Below are 18615 nucleotides of genomic sequence, written 5' to 3' on the forward strand. Positions count from 1 at the left end.
AAATGCCGTGGTCTACACCCTTCATCGAAATAACCTGGAGGGGGTTCACTCTCGGGAGAGTACCTGACTGCCATAATTTTTAAAGATTTCCACAGCTCTGCTGCTGTGTCCCAACAAAACCAGTAACATAACTGTCCCGGATGGTCTTTTTCGATCTGGCTCTTTACTCCTCTTAAGGCAGCCTGTTCGAAAGAGCCATACGAAGGCCACCTCATCTCCGGGTCGGCCAATACCGCGGTATACCCAGTCCAATTCCTTACACATAGTGTGTACAACTTCTTCCTAGACATTCCTGTCTGTACTGGGAGTTTCCCTTCGTTCCATAACTTATTTACAATCCCCAACGGACTCTCAAGAGGCACGCTAGTCCCTTGACCCATGATGTCTGACAGGAGCCCTCCAACTGGCGTTTACCCTGCTGTCCAGTACACGACCCCTCAATATTGAATTGGCTGGGAGAAATCTGTGGCGCCTTGCCAATTCATATATGAGTGGTCTGACCACTGGACAGAGGTACCGCACCAGAAGGAATCCCGGACAAGCCCCCAAATTGTTAGGTAATAAAGCAAGTCCTCACTCACCTCTCCAGCACCCGAGTTCGTGCGGAGTTGGTATGGGGCACACAATTCTGTCAGAGACCAGACACCAATGCGTTGATCAACGGGCTCACACTATCCTTAGCTCTCAAAGCTTTAGATTAAGTGTGGCCCCTTTATTAGGGGTGAGCATCAATATTTATACACAGAAGTAAACAAAGTGATTAACAAAAGATAATGGTCATGCATAATCAATCAAGATTTTACAGGAAAAGCAAGTTTAACAAGTAAATGCATAGAGATAAAGGCTAATGGCTACTTGAGAAAGGGGGTGTCATGAGTAGTTTGCAGGTCAGTGCTTTGTTCGATAAAGGGTTCAGAAAGGATTATGCAGAGATGGCCAGTCTGGGTGTGTTTTGGCTCCCCAAAGTTCACCAAAAGTTTAGACCCAACACTGCCACGGCGGCAGCAGCCAGGTGGAGGAGACTCCGAGGTGAAGAGGCTGCTGGCACTGGCGCAGCCCAAGCCCTGGAGGCTGACAGGTAACTGTCCCTGCCCCATCCTGGCATCACCTGCCAACCAACCCAGTAAATGTTACCTGCCCCAGCAGCCTCAGTGCCCTGCCCCATACTATCAGCACCTCAAGCTCACTGTGACACCAGCACCCCTTGGCAAAGGGCCCCCTGATCTTCACAAACAGCTGTCACCGCAGGCCTGACAAACTCACTGCACCCCTCACGTGTCTTACGGGTACTTACCCACAAAGAGGAACATGGAAGGGATCTATACAAGGCTGGTAACTTGTCAAGAGTGAGAATCTTTGCAAGATGTGTGCATGGGTAATATGGAAGAAATAATGTATTTACCTTAAAAGTCTGCTTTATAGACTTGGAGTAGAAATTAGTCACCAAGGGATAGTGGCCCCTTGGGGCAAGGGGGATTTGTTACCCTGCCTAACCTGGCTAGTGATGCAATGCAAGGCTCAATTGTTTAGCTTTGCACAATAATAAGACTTTGAATGGGACACCACCAGAGGCAATGACAAACAACTGAAACACCTTTAAAGGTAAAAAAAGAAACATTACAACAGCCATTATTCATTCTGACATGCTGTTTATTATGCTATGTTTACTAGTTTTTGGAGGTTGGGGGGGGCAGGAGAGGGAGGGGATGCAAAGTGGAAGTTTCACCTAGGGCGCAAAATATCCTTGCACCAGCCCTGCATGCATTTCAGTGAAGGCCTGAGTCACCAGCAACAGGCTGATCAGCATTGTTGTCAGGCTTGAGAAAAGTTCCCTCTTTCCTCCCACACATACACAATCTAGTGCTTTCAAGAGGGGCACATCTTTCAGAAATAGTATGAAACCAGGTGAGGGAATGAGACAATGTACCACTCTCTATAATGGAGAGGATTACATATGAGAGTCAACACAGGTTTGTCTACAGTAGAGCTAGCTGGAAAATTTTAGTTGAAATGGGTTTTTTTCTTCTGAAAATGTCATTTCAACAAAACCAAAATTTTCACACAATCACATCTCTGCAATGGAATTTCCTGAAAAAAACATTTTGTTCCAAAATGAAAAATGTTCCATTTTTTGGAAATTTTCATTTTCAAAATTTTTTGATATTTTGTTTCAAACTTTATTTTATTTTGTATTATTTTCCACCAGGTCATGACATGTCAGTAGTGCATAATATGGCATGTCAGAGCATGCAACAATATATCATATGTATGACACATAGTAGTTATAATATGCTATTTATTATTTTATACTTTGATTCTTATGTCACTATATTTATGCATTAGTACTACTATTGATGTCATGAAATAATGTAAAATAATAATATATATAAAAAGTAAATTTTGAAAAAAAGACTTTCATTTTGAAATAAATTTTCGACATTTTCCAAATGAAATTTCTAAACTGTCTATATCATGGGAAATAGTTGAGTTTGTTTCAATTTGGAATGAAAATAAAGTTCTCTGCCAATATAGCCCATGAAATGGAAGGTCTAAGTTTTGACCAGCTCTAGACTACATTCAGTTTTTGCTCTGATTTAACTAAGTGGCACAAGCTAAACTGCTATCAACACATATAAATCGATGCAAGTGCATCCACAGTGAAGGTTGTGTTGATTTAGTTAAACTGGTGAAAAAAACAGCATGTGGCTGAGCTCTGAGTTTGCTTTGGTTTCATGCCTCATCCTCCTGTGTATGCAGACTGAATATCATCCAGAGAGAGTTTATCCTCCTAGTAAAGCTAAGGGTAAGACCTTTTGAATTTAAAAGCCACTTCCTTGCAAAGAACTATTTAAAACTACATGCAGGAAGGCAAAGATGGAATGAGGAGACTTTATCCAGCAGGCAGCTCATTCATGGTTGCAAGGACTGAGAGGTTTTCTGAAAGCTCAGAACCGTACTGTGAAGGGCTAGATACAGTTTCAACATCACCACCCCCAATTAACTGTAAAACGCAGACACATCCCTGCAAATCACAGGGTGCAGAAAGCCAAGTTATAGAGAAAATATTTCTTCTCATCATAATGACATGCAGCCAGCTGTGACCAGACACAAAACAGCTCTTGATGGGAGTTAGAAAATACAGATTAAAAATGGAAAACAGCAGCTCTGTTGCCTACTCATTTAACTCAGAATAGAGCCCCCAAATTGTCCTCAGCTATCACACACTCAGTTGAGGTTCTCCAGCTCGTGTCACTGACATTATCTCTGTCTATATTCTCTTTTATGCCAGTCATCCTGCACTAGCTTCCTCTGCTCTGCAGAACCTCAGTAATCATGTGTGGGATCCTACTTGCTGTAGCTGCTACCACAGGGGGATTCCTCAGCTGAAGAAAATCAGCGACATTCCACTGGCTGTCTTTTATGCCATTGGAGGATCTGACCCAATGTACTTATACCAGGAAAGCAGAATGGGGACCCAATCCTGGATCCACTGAACTCAGTGGTAATTCTCCCCTTACCATCAGTGGCTGTGGGTCAGACCATAAGCTGACACAAAACAGGACAAGTAGTAATAGCAAACAAGGGAGTGAGGGGTGGATGGACAAGGCTTAAAATGAGATCATGTAGCTACATGTCCCGGAGCCCAAGAAGGGGTGAGAGGATAGGGACGATCCCACTCACCAATCTCTATGCTAACTATACTAAACTACACCAACAATAACTACCAAGAAACAGAGAGAGCTAGATAACTAAGCTAAGGGAGCACTTGCATGGCGCACAAGGCACAGTTACAACAGCTGCCACAGATGGTAAGAAGGAACTGAAGGGGGGGGTTAGTCGGCAGGGTCATATATTGAGCACCATGGAGGCGCCACTCCAGGGGGCTCCCAGCCGACTCAACAGGAGCTGCTAAGGGAAAAAGTTTCCAACAACTGTGCACGCAGCGTGCGCACACCTGATTGGAAGTGACATGAACAAGCACTCAAAGAAGGATGGAAGTGCTGAGCCTCTTCCTGCGCCCGGACAGAGGGGTAAGCACACGGGTCCTTGCACTCACTACCCCCAGCTTCCCTGCGCACTCACAGACCAGCTAGGGATGTACAATTTGCAGTTACTCCCCTTGTGACATCATCATAGATGTTAAGTGATTTCACTTGCCCAACACTAACTTCCCCAGCCCCACCAAACAACATGTATAAGTACAGTAATCCAGGGGGAGTTATCTGAGGAAAAGGCACCAGCAAACACACAACAGCAAAGGCCGCCACCTTGTCATTTCCTTGTTAACCTCAGACTTTATCTTCCAATTAACTGAAGGATCAGCTCGGCTGCGATGGGAAATAGGACTTTGATGGGCTGGAACCTGTGCTGCGAGTGGCTTCTCTTCACGGCATGTGTCATATTTGTTTAGTTTCTAAAACCAATTTTCTCTCAGATGCCGAAGACACTGATTTCATTACAGGGACACAATGGCTCTTAATCAGCCCTGCACAAGGACGGGGGGACACTCAGCAGCTGCTGTGCTGCTGAGACCAGACCAGGAATACTGACAGGAATAGTCTTTTGTCTGGTTGACATTTTGCTTTTGGTTGACTATATTATTTGCTGTGAGTCTCAAACAACACAGAGCCCAGATGTAATGGCATTGTTCCTCCTTGTCCTATGGTGGCTGGAAACCAGAACTGATGAAATAGCACAGAGGGATTTCTATCATATATTTGGTGTTTATATGACCCTGTCAACATAGTATCTGAGTGCCTCACAATCTCTCGTGTATTTATCCTCACAACGCCCCGTGAGGCAGGGCATGGCTATTACCCCATTGTACAGATGGGAAAGTGAGGCTCAGAAAGACCAAAGGCCCAATTCATAAAGGAACTCAGGTGTGGCAATGCGGAGTGTCACCACACCTAACTTTCAGGCATCTAGGAAAACCACTGGCACCAAGGCTTTCAATAAAAAGGATGGGGAGAGATGGGAGCATCACTGCCCTCTGTTTGTGACCCTCAGCTGTGAACCCACTCCTTAGGTTAGGTGCCTATGCTGTTTCAGCAGGAATCTTGGGGGTGGGGGTAGAAAGAGGAAGCTTCCTTGTCACTTTTAGCCCACTGGTTAGGGTATATCCACCAGGTGTGAGGGTGTGCTGGTTCAAGTCCCCCCTCCTAGGGTAAGTCAGATGTGGTGGGGGGCTCCCTTAGTCTCCTTGTTGAAGCAGTTCCCTGTGGATACATAATTAAAACCAGTTATTAGAGCAGGGAACTGGAGCCTGGGCCTCTCACCTCCCAGGTGAGTGCTCTAATTCTCATGTTTGCTCTCACTCACTTGCTCTCCGGCCCAATGATTCTTTCATTATTTATCCCCAGCGTAACAGCATCAACAGGAGAGATGGAGGGTACCACATCAGCATATCCCACAGCCCAGCAGTAGGTAGGGTGGCCAGATGTCCCGATTTTATAGGCACAGTCCTGAGTTTTGGGTCTTTTTCTTCTACAGGCTCCTATTACCCCCCACCCACTGTCCCGATTTTTCCCACTTGCTGTCTGGTCACCCTAACGGTAGGAGCACTCTAGGAGGTGGCTGAGCCCCATTCACAAGCCTCAGACAGAAAGGGAACTTGACCTGGGTGTCTCCCACTTGAGTATGCTAACCAGTGACTCAGCTAAAAGTTCTAAGCGAGGTCCTCCTCCCCTCTAGCCTGTTTTATGTAGGCTCATCTACATAAAGCTGGGTGGCAGGCTCTGAGGTGGTGGGTATAATAGGCACAGCCACAGCCACTGGACATTCAGTTGTGGGTTTTGGTGGTTTGCATGGGGGAAGTTTTTGCTTGTTATTATCATTTCCCTGGAGATTACTGATGAAGACAGGAAGCTGAGTAGCACATACTGCTTTCTCAGCTGCCCCAGAACCTGCATGGGGTATATAAAAGCTCAAATTCTTCAGGAAGAGACAAACATTTTTCCTGCTGGGCAGCTTGGGGTCTCAGGAGGGAAGGCGCGGCACGACTGAGGTGGCTTGAGCCAGTTTGGGGCTCCTCCAGCCGACGGAGGGTGGAGCTCCCTCTAGTCAGGGGGGCTTGGGGCTCCATCCAGGAGTTTGGGGGTGGGCTTAGGGCTCTAGCTGCGGGGGGGAGGGGACTTGAATGGAAGGGGTGGGGCTGGCAGCTTTAGCCTCACCAAAGGGGGCTCCATCCATTGCCCATGGTTCCGATGGGATCAGGCCCCACAGGTGACATAGGCAGAGGAACACATAGTTCTCCCAGCCCTGTGTATCACTCTGGGGCCACGCAGATGCAGAAGTAGCTGCAAAGGTGCCTGGGATGGTTTGTCTGCACATATGGAAGTATTGAGAGCAGTTAGTCGCCTATGAGGTTTTGTCAATCCCAATGGGACTGGTTCTGGGATTTAGGCACTTTACGTGGTAGTTAGGTGCCTACGTCCTTTTGCCAATCCAGCCCTATGAGATGTGCTCAAGGTCACCCAGGAAGCCTGTGGGAGAGCAGGGGCTTAAACTTAAGTCTCCACACCACTCCAAAAGAGCTCCCCTGAGGCAGAGAGCCTGGAGCGAGATCCTCACTGCACTGAGAGCAGGGCAAGGGAGTGAAGCAACGCGACATGCAGCACAGTGAGGAGAAATTTAATTAGAAACAATCTGGAATACGAGGTTGTGTAAGTTATGGCCTCTTTGGCAGCAGTAACTTGTATAATATTTACAGCACAGCAATTTTATAAGCTTAGCACAGAACGGCTGGTTTATGTGGTACGCAGGATGCCAGAGCTTTCCAGAATCCAAGTTGACTCTTGAAACCAAACTTTTGGACAGGTACAGACACAGGCCTGGAGCAGAGACAGCACCAAATGTCGTAAGGGACAGCAGAAAGGAGAGGCAAGAAGGAAAAGAATGTTTATTTTTAACCTCTTTTCTGTACATTAAAATCCCAGTGAAGTCAATTTGAAACGGAGCGTGAATTCTGCAGAGACTACAGTGCTCAAAATCCATACACACTGCTGTCACAATGCATCAGCACACTTGGCAGCCTCCCTACACCATGTTTACATCACAAGATACTTCGAGCTGTGCCTTCCACACTCGCACTTACTGAGTATCTAGATTTAATTCATGTTGAGGGCGGACTTTGTCAGCTGGCTGAGAGCTCTCACCTAAGTGAAAGGAGTGAAAATAATGCAATTGATTCATCTGAAGCAATTAGAGCAGAGACAAAATGTGTGCTATAAACAGACTCAACACAGGTAAGTAATGCAAGGCTGCTTTTCATCAGTGCAGAAGGGAGGGCAATTTCCAAATGTCTTAGGGGTAGCACAGAGATCTAAGGGTATGACCCAGATATGTGACTGCCACATGTGTAGACATACTCCTGCTAACTTTAACCAAGCTAGCTGGAAAAACAATAGCATGTGAGCCGTACCTCCCTAGCCGGGACCATGGGTATGTACTCCAGTGGCTAGCCTGTATCAGAGTTTGCTCTGCCACAGCTGCATTGCTATTGTTATCAGGTATTTCTCCACATGCTTCAGTCACATCTCTGATTGCAGTGTAGACATATGCTAAAATGATGGGAATAGATTATCCTAAGCAGTGTTGGGCTGTGCTGGGACTTTACATTCTACATATGAATGAGTCTCAGTTTATCTGTAATTTTAGGAGATGGCCTAAATTTGGAGAGAGCAAGTATCAACTAACACAGGATAGGAAATGCAAACCTGCAATTCACTTTCTTACACTGGAGAATGAGGGCTGGGATTGTGAAAGTAAAATGAATTACATTGTAAAAATAGGAATGGATTAAAGAAGTGTTGTATGTACCTTTAAGCAGAAATAAGAAATGTTGAAATACAGGTGCCAGGAAAAGAAACATTAGGCATAAACAATGGTGCTAATGATGAAACATTAACAAGAGATCGGTAATAGTTAGTAAGGAAATAAGATATGCATGCCTAGCCCAGGTAAATTTAGCAGATTCTGCTTCCTTTGTTATCTTGTTAAGTTCTCGCCCTTTTATCTGTATAAATAAGATAGCTTGTGTCTTACATGGTGCTCACGTTATCTGTGTGTTATTAGCAGAGTGCTGTGCTAATAAGACAGAGTGGTCTGACAAATTGTGAGTCCTGAGCAGGGCCGTCCTTAGGATTTATGGTGCCCTAGGCGGGATTATTAAACTGGTGCCCCTGAGCCTGTCTTGCTCTTAGCAACACAAACATAAGCTTACACTATTGGAAAACTTGCCACATGCATGTTATTAAAACCAGTTTAACATAGTTAAGCACACTGTAATGCTGATGGACTAGCACTAAAGAAGTAGCACTATAGAAAAAAATCTGATTTGACAGAATGATGCAAATAATATAATTTTTTTAATTTGTCAACATTTTATTGGAAATTTCTATGAAGAGGTATTGAAACAAGGATTTGTTTTTAATTAAAAGCAATCTTTCTGGCTTTTTTGGCTGCAAAATCAGGAATAATGTCATCATATGACAAAGACAAAGTGATGTCTTGTTCGACTGCAAGAATAGCAAGACCAGTCAAGTGTTCCTCACTCATAGAACGGAGATAGTTTTTAATGAGCTTTAGTTTTGAGAAACTCCGTTCTCCTGATGCTACTGTTACAGGAATTGTCAGTAGAATACAAGTGGCAATGCACACATTAGGATATATGTCAACAAGTTTGCTGGTACGAGTAAACTGTACAATGTCCATCATCGATTCTGCATGTGGCAACACTGATGACAGTGTACTCAATTCTTCATACAGTTCAAGTCCATTTAAATCAAAATGATCACCATGCTTCAGGAGGCTCTCTAGGTCAGGTGGGTGCCATGGCGCCCACAGGGGCCTCTCAGTGCACCTGCGTACTGGCCAGCGGACAAGCATCCGCTGAAATGCCAGCGAAATTTGGCGGCATTTCGGCGGTAAAGCCTCTGGATGACGCTGCTTGCCGCTGATAAGCAGCATCATCCAGAGGCATTGCCGCTGAAATGCCACCGAATTTCAGCGGCATTTTGGCAGATGCTCATCCACCGCCACTGTCCGTCATCTGGTGCCCGCTAGACGAAAAAGGTTGGGGACCACTGCTCTAAGTTCTTGCATTTTGTCATTAGTTGCTCTTGTTTTCCTATTTTGTTGAATTTAGTCCTGCTCAGCCCGCTACCAGTTGAGTGAATGGAACTGCAGGCCGACAGCGGGTTGAGTGGCTCAGCCAGGGTATCAGCCGCCGGCCTGCTCAGCCCGCTGCCAGCCTGAGGTTCCTTAGGGGTCCCCAGGCCAGCAGTGGGTGCTGAGTGGGGCCAGTGGCCGGGACTCTGGGTGGCAATGAGTCAGCAGCTGGGACCCTAGAGCAGTGGCAGGCTGAGCCACTCAGCCCACCACCGCATGCCATCAAAAATCAGCTCGCGTGCCACCTTTGGCACGTGTGCCGTAGGTTGCTGACCCCTGCTCTATACATGAGTAAGGAGAGGAGCATATTACAGTTGTTGGAGGGCTCTATTTAGCAGTAACAGGGCTATAGGAAAGTCAGTCAACATTTTTTGTTTCTCTGATGAAAACCGGCCCACTCTCTTCCCCATACCAAACTTGTCACAAATAATTGTTAACAACTTAATTTTCTGTTTTTGGCTAAGATAGTGATTTATTTTTTAAAAAAATACTGAAACTGAATTCAGGATTGTTAGCAAGCATTTTTGGCAACCAAATTTGTTAAATGACAATCTAAATCGCAACGCAGCACTGCTTTCATGCTTGGCTCACCCTGCAGCCTGCTGGTCCAACAGCTGCAGTAGAGGAGGAGATAGGTGGAAAACTGCAGGACCCCAAAATCCACCTCTTGGGGTGCAGAGTGGCAACAGCAGCAGCAAACCCTCAGGTCTGATCACATGCCTATGGGCACCACCACCAGCCCAAAGGACCATGGTGAAGTTAGCACAGCATCTGATCTCAGGGACAGGGTACCTATGAAGTCACAGCAGCTCATCCTGCCCTGTGCAGCTTCCCCCGGATGAGATGGATCACTGTCAGCCCGGGGAAGTGACGAGCTTCCCAGCTAGAGTGACCAGATCCAGATATCCAGATTTTATAGGGCCAGTCCCTATATTTGGGGCTTTGTCTTATATAGGTACCAATTACCCTCACCTAGGGTGACCAGACACCAAGTGTGAAAAACCGGGACGGGTGTGGCAGGGAATAGGAGCCTATATAAGAAAAAGACCCAAAAATCGGGACTGTCCCTATAAAATTGGGACATCTGGTCACCCTACAGGTGAGTTCCTTCCCCCACCCCTTCCCAGAGACCCCAGCAGCCAATCCCCTCCCTCAGACTGTGCTGCATTCATCTCTCTCTAGGACCCAGCAGCCCTGCTCTTACATGTCCCACTGCTTCCCATCTGTACGGGCTCCCAGCAGAGCGGTGCCCCCAGACCTAGTGGTGCCCTAGGCAGCTGCCTGTTCTGCCTATGGCTAAGGACGGCCCTGGTCCTGAGTCTAACTTTGACAATTTGGAGGTTCCACTCAGATGGCAACCGTCTTCATTGGGGCTGTGTGATTCCTGACCGTTTTTATAGGACGACCCTGGCAGCCGGCACCTGGGCATTTGGCCCGAGTAGTCCTCCATCAGAACGGAAAGGTGCACAACCACAGTGAAGTCTACGCCTGTTGGTTCCCACTCTGTTCTGGTAGGGATCCCGGGATCTGACATCAGGAATCTGGTCAGGTAATTATTTCTGTGTTTTGTCCAGACTGAGGACTGTCCTGTCTCTGTGTCTATCCGTTTTCCCTGTGGAGTGTTTGAGTCTGGGTGCTGTCTCCGTCCGGGGATCGACCGACCAAGGGGTTCCTGTCCCCGCAGTCTGAGTGAGTGGAATCTGCACAATCACAGCTGCACCGCACTTTGGGTAAAACCCTTGGTGTGAAAGCAAGGACGATTGAGGCAGTAGCTTGTGGGCTCCTTTTGTGTGTTGCACCGGGCATCGCTCTGATGAACCCAAATTTCCTTCTTGTGCATTGGTGTGTGAAGTCCTCCTGTATGGGTAACCAGATGTCTAACAGTTCCCTAAACAAATGCCGGCTCATTTTATGTATTTTAGGATGGGTCCAGACTCCTGTAAAAAGGGTCCAGACTCCTGTAAATTTCTGGAAAAACGGTCTAGACTAACTCAGGGGGATCCCAAAACTCAGTGGCCACTGTTAAAATCTTGGAACAAAGACCGAGTGGACGTCTTAAAGGACAAACTCAGCCAACCTAAAACTAAATTGGCTAAAGCAGAGGTTAATTGTTTCATGCAGTGGTGGGAAAAGGCAAATCATAGGTGGACAAAATCAAAACTCGCCTCTCTCAAATATTCAAATAATAAGTTAAAAGCTTTATTAAAAGCCTCCTCTCCCACCACCAGACTGAGTGCTCCCCTTTACCCTGTTCTCAAAAAAAAAACTACCCCGGATCGATCCAACCCCCTTCATACTCCCATCTAATTGTAAAAAAGTACAAAAAGCCCCTTTTTCTGTTCCCCTTTGTTGTCTGCCTCAGAAACTGATTCTTTAGCGTTCCACTACCAATTCAGCAAGGAGGGTGGACTCCTCAACTAGCCCTCACCCTTCCTGGTCCCGTTCCTTAAACATTTCTTTCAAAATTGTGAAATGACCACAATATCACTCACAAAGGGTTCATTGAAAAAAAAAAAAAGCAGGATTGGGCCCAGACAAACAGGCAAGCAACATATAAAGAAACTGAAAAACAAGTTGGAAGCCCTAAGGCCATAGTGTCAGGAGTAAGAAGAAGCAGTAAGTGCAGGCATGAATCCCTGGAACAATACTTAAAATGGTGAAATCTGAGGTGATAAAGGGGTCATTTTGGGAGATAAACAAGTGATTTAAGGAAAGAGTGAAAAGTTAACTCTACAGAGGCTGGAGAGAATTAAGCAGTTAAACTTTGTAAAAATGTTAAAAAGGACCATGTTAAAGAGAGAGAATTCTTGGTTTCTTTGCAGCCTTCTGAAGGAAAAATGGGCCCTTTTCCAAAAGAATGTCTGTAAATAATCCAAATATATATACAGCTATGTAAAAACAAAGCAATGTAAAGGAATGTTAAGGAAAAGAAGATGTGTATGTATCTATTTGTCTGTGAAAATATGTAAAGTTCTAAGAATCTAAACCAGTACATTTGGTTTGTAAAACTCCTGTTTTGTAGGTGTAAGATAAATTGGTTTTGTTTTTGTTTTTAATGCCACTAAAAATTCATTTGACTCTTTAATTCAAAGTTGCAAAACTGACAGATCTTTTTACAAGACACAGATAACACTGGTCTACAATTTTTGAGAAGTCGTCTGCTTCAGAGATAAAATGTGATATTTATTATGTATTTTGATGTGCTGAATTCAAATATGACAATTAAAACAACTGATTGGCTACTGTTTCTAAGATAGTTAAGTTTTTACATTTTATGTCTATGTATATTGTGTAGATAGTAGCGTTTTAATCATACATTGTAAATCTAGGTCTTTTCATGTGTTTATGGTTGCTTTACATGATAATATTTCACCTGTCCTGTTTATGTAACACTTTAAAAATCAGCAAAAGGATTATATAAATAAAATTTATTATGAAACAAAAGGCAAAAATCTATTATGTACATAGTTTAGTCCTATTCAATGTCTACTCAGTGCTTCTTGGCTTATCTCTTGTATTCCTTAAATGGAGCATCTCTTGTCACTGTCCAGCAATAGTCTGCAAGCATTGATGGGCTCCATTTGCCCTGATAGCCTGCCAGGAGATTCCACTGCTGTAGTCTGGAGCCCAACAGCTCTGCCTTACTCTTGGGTAGTTCCAAATCCCTGACAAGGTCATTCAGTTCACCTTGTGTTATGAGGTGTGGTTCAGAGGAGGAGGATGGGAGAAAATGTGGGTCCTGTGACATTGATGGTTCAGGACCAGAAGTTTCATCCTCTTCCTCTTCCTCATCTGTCTCAAGTGAGAATGATTCCAGTGCATCAGGAACCAGCAGTCCTTCTCCGTGGGGTACTGGGCGCATAGCTGATGGAATGTTTGGATAATGCACAGTCCACTTTTTCTTCTTTGACAAACCTTTCCCAACTAGAGGCACCATGCAGAAGTAACAATTGCTGGTATGATCTGTTGGCTCTCTCCAAATCATTGGCACTGCAAAAGGCATAGATTTCCTTTTCCTGTTCAACCACTGGCCAAGATTTGTTGCACAAGTGTTGCAGCATATGTGCGGGGCCCACCTCTTGTCCTGATCTCCAATTTTGCAGCTAAAAGAAAGGTGATAGGCTTTCTTAACCATAGTGGTTATACTGCGCTTTTGTGATGCAAAAGTCACTTCACCACAAACATAGCAGAAGTTATATGCACTGTTCACACAAGTACAAGGCATCTCTGCTCACTTTGGTTAAATAGAAATGTGTCCCTTTGCAAAATCAAACACTGACAAATAAGAGAGCACGACACTGTATGATTTCTAGAGCTGATATAGGGCAATTTGTTCAGCAGAGTGATGTAAGCTTCGTTATGATTGCATCATCCATGACTTCTAGGAATAACATGATGCAATTCATATCCTGTATGATGCAATACCAGCTTCAGATTGCATCAATCATTGTTTTGCCTAAAAAGAAAGTACTGTCCAAACCCAGTCATAGATTTATTCATAGATCCAGTCAAAGATGTATTTTAGTCATTTCTAGTTTAAATTGAGATCCCTTCCCTTTCTAACTCACTTATCCTCCGCCATTCCCAAGTCAAGGGTCATATATACTGACCCAATAGCATATCTTGAAAACTAGAGCCAATCAACAATTTTAAGCATCATTTTCATTCTCAGTGACCCAGAATTAGTAAAGCTGGACTACATTTATTTCAGAAGCATTTTGGCTGTAGAGCAGTGTAATTAGTTTGTTTAGCTTTGGGATTTAGCATTTAATCCTTAAGGGGTAACTTGATTCTTTACAAAATTTAAAATATTTTTAAATAAAGACCAAGTCATGGCTGCAATAGGGCAGTCAAAATCAGGAAAATAGGAAGAGATTCTGGAGTCTTTTTGTTTGTTTGGATGTTTTTTTTGTAACAATAGCAGATAAGAGCTGTAGTGAAAGAATAAGAAATTAACAGTGACCCTCTGAAGCAACAGCAGAGGTGAGGTGCGCAAAACAAAAAGAAGCAATGTTAAAAACACTGAGCCCTAAAATGGCTCTGCGTAATCAGACTGTCACTTTGATAAGGGTACTGAAAAACTTTGTAAGAACAAAAGAAACTGTTACACCTTATGTAAAAATTGATATGGCTAATGTTTTAAAAGTTATAGTATAGAAGGAATGTGCATTTTCCCTAGGACATGTGCAGTGTATATTGTAGAAAGAGGTAAAAGAAATACAAATGAAACCTGCTACTGAATTAAAATCCCATTAGGGCTCCAAAAAGAGCCGCAATAAACTGTGTTTTCTTTTTCAGATCTCTGTGTGTTTTGTAAGCAGGAGTTGAAAGTGGAAAGAAATCAAAACTCTAGTGGAAGTTGATTGTGTCCCTTTGAAGACAGAGTCTCTGGCCATGGCTACACTTACAGTTCTGCAGCGCTGGTAGTTACAGCTGTGTTCGTACAGCTGTGTAGGGCCAGTGCTGCAGTGTGGCCACACTGACAGCTACCAGCGCTGCAGTGTGGCCACATTTGCAGCACTTGCAGTGCTGTTGGGAGTGGTGCATTGTGGGCAGCTATCCCACAGAGCACCTCGTCCCATTTTGGCGCTGTGGCTTGTGGGAAGGGGAAGGAAGTGTGCGGGTCTTTTTGCTTCCTGTTCCAATGCCCCGTGGTGCTTTGCTACACGTTCCGAGCAGTGTGGCGGCATTGTGAGTCTGCAGCGCGATTTCTGAGATTTCTGTTACAAATGGAGCCTGAGCTGCTGAGGACCATGCTGATGAATGTTGCCAGCACATCACGCATGGCAATGGAGCTATTCCTTCAGCTGCAAAGTGACAGTGAGGAGTCAGACGATGATATTGAAACGCCTGACGCTCAAGACACTCAATTGCTTGTGGCAGTAACAGATGTGCTCAGCACCGTGAAACGGCGCCTTTGGGCTCGGGAAACCAGCACTGAGTGGTGGGATCACATCATTCTGCAAGTCTGGGATGACAAGCAGTGGCTGCAGAACTTTCGGATGAGAAAAGCCACTTTCATGGGACTGTGTGCTGAGCTCTCCCCTACCCTGCGGCGCAGGGACACGAGATTGAGAGCTGCCCTGCCAGTGGAGAAGCGGGTAGCTATTGCAATCTGGAAGCTGGCATCTCCAGACAGCTACCGATTGGTGGCGAACCAGTTTGGAGTGGGACAGTCCACCGTTGGAATGGTGCTGATGCAAGTTTGCACAGCCATTAATCACACCCTGCTAAGAAGAACTGTGACTCTGGGGAACGTGCAGGACATTGTGGATGGCTTTGCACAAACGAGTTTCCCTAACTGTGGAGGGGCAATAGATGGGACGCATATTCCTATTCTGTCACCGCCCCACCTGGCATCAGAGTATATTAATTGCAAGGGGTATTTCTCCGTGGTTCTGGAAGCGTTTGTGGATCACCGTGGGTGTTTCACTGACATTTACTCAGGATGGCCTGGAAAGGTGCATGATGCACGCATCTTTCGGAACAGTGCCCTGTTCAGGAAGCTGAGGGCCGGGACTTTTTTCCCAGACCGCAAGATCACAGTAGGGGACATCGAAATGCCCACTGCGATCCTTGGAGACCCCGCTTACCCCTTAATGCCTTGGCTCATGAAATCATATACAGGGAAGCTTGACAGGAGCAAGGACCGGTTCAACTACAGGCTGAGCCGGTGCCGAATGACTGTGGAGTGTGCTTTTGACCGTTTGAAAGCCCGCTGGCGTTGTCTTTATGGGAAGCTAGATTTGGGGGAAAGCAGCATCTCCGCTGTTATATCCGCGTGCTGTACCCTCCATAATATTTGTGAAGGGAAGGGTGAAAGATTCAGTGAAGAATGAACCTCCAAGGTTCGACGCCTAGAGGATGAATTTGCACAGCCAGAGAGCAGGGCTACTAGAGAGGCCCAGGAAAGGGCTTCAAGGATTAGGGATGCCTTAAGGGAGCAATTTGATGCTGAGAGCCAACAGTAATGTTTGGTGCCTTTGCTGTGCTCCTTTCTACCTTGGGGTACAGTATTTACCACTTTCTGCAATAATAAAAAGTATTGTAAAAGCCATAAAATCCTTTATTCAAAGTACAGTACATAAAAGGCCAGGGGGGTTAGGGTGGTGGACTGTACATTCAGAGGTTTGAATATGTCCTGTTTGGATTACTGTTCAATGTCTGCTGCACTTCAGGATTACTATGCTGCAGAGTAATGGGGGTGGAGTGCACAGGGTAAGGATTGTAGTTATCAGGGCTGGTAGGTGATCGTACAGGTGTTGGGGGCAGCTGGGGGTAATAAGAAACTGGCTGCTGGAGAAAGGTGTTTTGTGCAAATACTGGCGAACAAGAAAGAGAACTTTGGGATGGTTGTGGGTTATCACGGTACAGATCTGCCTGCATGGCTACGAGAGACTCGAAAGAGTCAGTTTGGCGAGCCAGGAGGCTTATCATGTGCTTTGAGGTTTTTTTGGTAGCCAATTCCTTTCTCCTGCTTTCTGTTTGCCTCCACTCATACATTTTCTCTCTCCATTCCTGCGTCTTCCTACTTTCTCTGTTGTAGTGATTCATAACTGCTTTGATCAATTCTTCTTTTGATTTTCGCGGATTTTTTCTCAAGTTCTGCAAGCGACGTGAGGCCGGTGATCCGGCTGCATTAGTCAAGGTCACTAAAAAAAACATAGATAGAAACACAGAGGCTACATTGTTTATTATCACACAGTGAAGGAGTTTTTAGACTTTTTGTAGCATCATTCCCACATACCTAACATAACACAGAGAGGCCAGGGAAGTGAATGCATGGCAAGCAATGGGGTGAGTGTTTCTGCCCTGACTTCACCTGGGAGGGGGAACTGACTGATGGCTCACTGGGGTTTATCTGCACTGGGTAGAGGAGGTAGCTGGTGGCCTGCACAGGGGACAGTAGGGAACATGAAGCTGGCGAGCTGCTGGCGGGGGGGGGCGGTCCGCGGAACTGCCGGCCTGCTGGGGGGAGGAACGCACCGCGGGGCTGGCTACCTGCTGGAAGGGGGTGGGGAGACCGGAACGCACCACGGGGCTGGCTACCTGCTGGAAGGCGAGGGGGGGGAGACCACGAACCCGACGCCCTGCACTGAAGTATCCCTAAATTCTCAGCAGGGTTTCCTACTGCCAGATATATCACTGCTGCGTGTTACCTGGGAAGAGAGGGAGGGTCTTCTACAGCAATGTGGATTCTGCCCTGGCCCCTTTGCAGCTTGCCTGTGTGCAGCCATGGTACCCCCACTCCTCGCTGCACAGTGGATCGGACGAGTTAGCCTGACCGGGACAAGGACCACGGTGGCTCTCCCTATAAACTTGCGAAAGCACATTGCCCACGCTCTGGCTGCAACTTTTCAAGAGATTACCGAGGCCGATTACAGAGACATGATAGAGCAAATCAATGGGCTATTCCACGTTTAGGCATGCATGCAGGCAGCCATAACCCAAACCGTCCTCTCCCAAAACATAAAAATCTGCTTACCCCGAGCATGCTCCTCTGCTTCTTCTTCACCAGCAACTTCCAGCTGCTGCGACTGGCTAGCCTCCTCCTGGCTTGAGAAGAGCTCCTGGCTGCATGCCTCCTGGGACTCCGGGGTGTCTCCCTCCACCCCAGTAGCCTGACTCTCGGCTTCCTCTACACCCTTCCCCACTTCTCCCTGTTCTGAACTCTCCATCGTGCTCCTAGGATTGGCAGTGGGGTCACACCCAAGTATGGCATCCAGCTCCTTGTAAAAATGGCAGGTCATGGGGGCAGCTCCTGAGCGGCGATTTCCCTCACGGGCTTTGCAGTAAGCACTGCGCAGCTCCTTAATTTTTACCCTACACTGCAACACGTCCCGTTCATGGCCCCTTATCAGCAAGGACTGTGATATCTGCCCATAGGTATCATAATTTCTCCTGCTGGAGCACAGCTGTGCTTGCACAGCTTCCTCACCCCAAACACTGATGAGGTCCTGCAGCTCGGAACTGTTCCATGCTGGGGCTCGTCTGGGGCGTGGAGGCATGGTCGCTGATTGATTTATTGATTGATTGCACTCCACACCTGGCTGAGCAAACAGGAAGGGGATATTTAAAATTCCCGGGGCATTTAAAGGTGGGGTTAGCTGAGCCCAGGGCAGTGGAGTGTGCAGGCTTACCAGAGAGGCTTAAAAGGTATGCTGGGATACCTCCTTATACCCCGGAGGTCAATAAAAGCGCTGGTGGGGTCCACACTTGCTGACCAGCGCTGAATCACCAGCGCTGGAATCGCTACACCCGAGGCTCGACCAGGTGTACAGCCAGCGCTGCAACCACGGAGTTGCAGCGCTGGCCGTGCTTTGCAAGTATGGCCACATCCTAAGTTGCAGTGCTGTAACCCCCTCACCAGCGCTGCAACTCTCTAGTGTAGCCATGGCCTCTGAACTCTGCTGATGGCTTTGAATCCAAAAGCCAAGCCTGTGT

General features: G+C 46.2%; 1 protein-coding gene across 1 annotated transcript; it reads right to left on the reverse strand.

The window, feature by feature from the left end:
• Nucleotides 1–16254: 16254 nt before the first annotated feature.
• LOC127055864 (uncharacterized) lies at nt 16255–18165 on the reverse strand. The gene is made up of 2 exons (XM_050963384.1): nt 17657–18165; nt 16255–16823 (listed from the first exon to the last, which is right to left on the reverse strand). The coding sequence occupies exons 1-2, from the start codon at nt 17919–17921 to the stop codon at nt 16294–16296; spliced, it is 795 nt and encodes a 264-aa protein (XP_050819341.1). The 5' UTR covers nt 17922–18165; the 3' UTR covers nt 16255–16293.
• Between the last annotated feature and the right edge of the window lie 450 nt (nt 18166–18615).

This window comes from Gopherus flavomarginatus, chromosome 7 (assembly GCF_025201925.1).
Source record: "Gopherus flavomarginatus isolate rGopFla2 chromosome 7, rGopFla2.mat.asm, whole genome shotgun sequence".
Classification (NCBI taxonomy): Eukaryota; Metazoa; Chordata; order Testudines; family Testudinidae; genus Gopherus; species Gopherus flavomarginatus.